This window comes from Arachis ipaensis, chromosome B5 (assembly GCF_059453495.1).
Source record: "Arachis ipaensis isolate K30076 ecotype BB chromosome B5, ASM5945349v1, whole genome shotgun sequence".
Lineage (NCBI taxonomy): Eukaryota > Viridiplantae > Streptophyta > Magnoliopsida > Fabales > Fabaceae > Arachis > Arachis ipaensis.
This window is the reverse complement of record NC_142440.1, coordinates 72667653-72670067: the sequence shown is the minus strand read 5'-3', so window position 1 is coordinate 72670067 and position 2415 is coordinate 72667653. Positions and strand designations below refer to the sequence as shown.

Sequence of the window (2415 nt, the reverse complement as noted above, 5' to 3'; positions counted from 1 at the left end):
ATAAACTTATTTTCATACAAAATAAATATAAATTTAATACAAATTTTTATCTAATTTGTATTCAAATATTTATAATATTTCAAAAAATAAACAAATTCATCGTATTATCAAACTAAAAGAAAAGTACTATAAACAAGCAAGTCAATATATATAATTCAAAACACAAACAAAATGTATTGATCATCAACTATAATTCCTAGTATATCATCAACATGTTGCTTCTTGTAAAACATTCTGGGTGGCATTAAAATGGCAAAGAATGATTGGATGAGAAAAGTTAAACCCCTAGACCAAGTATCTACAGCAACGAATCAGCAGATATCTATATTCTTTCTTTTTCTGCCACTCACACATGCCCAGTCATCCATTTTCGACACTTCTATGCCTTCTAAGAATAGTGAATATTTTTGTAATAAGTTCTGGACCTGCATAAGGAACATAGAAGATGAATTTAGGAGGAGAATGTGATTCGAAGCAGTTCCACCAACAAGAATCTGCATTTGGCAGCAAAGAGATAGTTGCATTCTGAATAAAGAAAATTGATAATGAGAATTAATTGAACATTTAAACTACTTGTTCACTTAAGATTCCAGAGAGACCAATAATTGCTCCAGGCTTTACAGAAAAGATAATTTGATCAGCAAGATTTAACAGAGGATTTAAAAGTATGTTTGCGATGACCACATCATATTTATCCTTGTGAGTGACTGTGTCTATCTCGAAAGCATTTTCTCCCTCGACAACTCTAGATGGCCAGTCATCCCTGCAGGATGAAGAAATTTGGCTTGCAATCAAGTGCAGTTGCAGCTTGTCTGGTCTGATGTTATTCAGAGTATCATTTTCAGATGCTGATGCAATTGCTTGTGAATCTATATCGACTCCAATGGCAAAGGCAGCACCAAACTGCAAAAGGTCTATTATTGGTGAATATGAAACTGCAGAAGGTCTAGAATTGCTTTCCTTCACTCTCATTTGATTAATTTCTCAACTGATTCTATTACATCAATAATATGCTCTTTTACTAACTTAATAATTAAACCCTAAACCCTATATAAGGCCCAATAAGTACAGAACATGTCATATCAAAATGTCTCTGAAAATTCATATCTGACATATGTTCTGTTAATTAACCAAAAAAAGACAGTTAAAATATGTGAATATGATAGAGATGGTTATAATATTTATCTTTCCACACAGAGATGTTCAGGGAAACAAAGTAAGAATGAAAATGAACTCTACTATACACCAAAGGCATTCTCGCACTGACAGTTTTTCATAATATGAATAAGTGATCATTCCCCGAATAAGAATGCTAAGTAAAGAATGCAGTAAATTTAATAGCTATTAAACAGAAACCAAACAATTAGCAGTTAGTATTTAACAGCTAGAACACAGGACTAACTCGATTTCATAAAGAGCATCATTGCCTCATTGACTCGATTTCTAGTTCATAAAAGATGAACCTGTCTGATTTTCACTCATGCCCTTCCAAAATTGATTTGAACAGAGACACTAGAAGATACACCCAAAAATTTCAGCTACTCTGCCTTCGAGTGAAAGGCATACCAAGACATTTTTCTCATGAAAAACTTTGCCAAATATCATAGAACAGAGACTAGATGGCTGAAGAAATGTGAATATAGCATAATAATGCAGAACTTCAATAGCAAGGAAGTTGCGTAGATATTAGATCAATCTTCTAAAGCAACACAAGAACAACTTCATGATATTGATCTAGAAAAGAAGCAAACTAACCTGAGCTCCTTTCATCCAGTCATCCTCGTCAATAATTTTAACTTCATATCTTGGTATCTTTTTCAAACTAATAGAATCAGCAGCATGTGAAATGCTCATATTTATATCCTCACCTTCAAGAAAAATAGAACTAACACAAATCTGCAGAGTTTTAGAAGTGTTTGAGTGCCTTGATCAGATTAGAACTGTAGAGTACCTCTCGTTGGTTTTCACCCTCTGATATTGTCGGATTCCTGAAGAACCAAGAGAGAAAAAAAAAGAAGCAAAGATCATATTCACATTCATACCAAACCCACCGAAAAGATAAGAATGGAAAAGAGATAAAAGAAATAGTAGTGCCATCACTAGATAAAAGAAACAGTAATGCCCACTTTGCTTAGGCATGGACCTTGCATAATCAAATTTCAAGGGAAGTTGAGTAACTTAATTGAATAGAGAAGCTTCTATTCTAAATTAAAATTGAATCACATTAGCCTCCTGCTTCTATTGGTGGTAAAATTTATCAAAACCTTCAGAAATTTTAAGTGAAAGATAGCGAGGCTTTAATCTTAGCAAGTAACCTCAAACTAGCATGTAACCTCAAACAAGAAAAGCTTATACCTTCTTTCTCGTCAATTTTTGTTCAGTCAACTATCAAACAAGAACACATTCAAATAATTA

At 33.0% G+C, this 2415-nt stretch overlaps 1 protein-coding gene across 1 annotated transcript; it reads right to left on the bottom strand.

The window, feature by feature from the left end:
* Positions 1-311: 311 nt before the first annotated feature.
* Positions 312-2139, bottom strand: LOC107640573 (uncharacterized). The gene is made up of 5 exons (XM_021123751.2): positions 2127-2139; positions 1952-1988; positions 1756-1885; positions 574-903; positions 312-425 (listed from the first exon to the last, which is right to left on the bottom strand). The coding sequence occupies exons 1-5, from the start codon at positions 2137-2139 to the stop codon at positions 312-314; spliced, it is 624 nt and encodes a 207-aa protein (XP_020979410.1).
* Between the last annotated feature and the right edge of the window lie 276 nt (positions 2140-2415).

What these genes read in the sequence shown, in the direction of transcription:
- LOC107640573 (XM_021123751.2), bottom strand. An exon ending in AGGGTGAAAACCAACGAGAG is followed by an intron (nt 1,886 to 1,951) that starts GTACTCTACAGT and finishes GATTTGTGTTAG; the next exon opens with TTCTATTTTTCTTGAAGGTG. An exon ending in ACTGGATGAAAGGAGCTCAG is followed by an intron (nt 904 to 1,755) that starts GTTAGTTTGCTT and finishes GACCTTTTGCAG; the next exon opens with TTTGGTGCTGCCTTTGCCAT.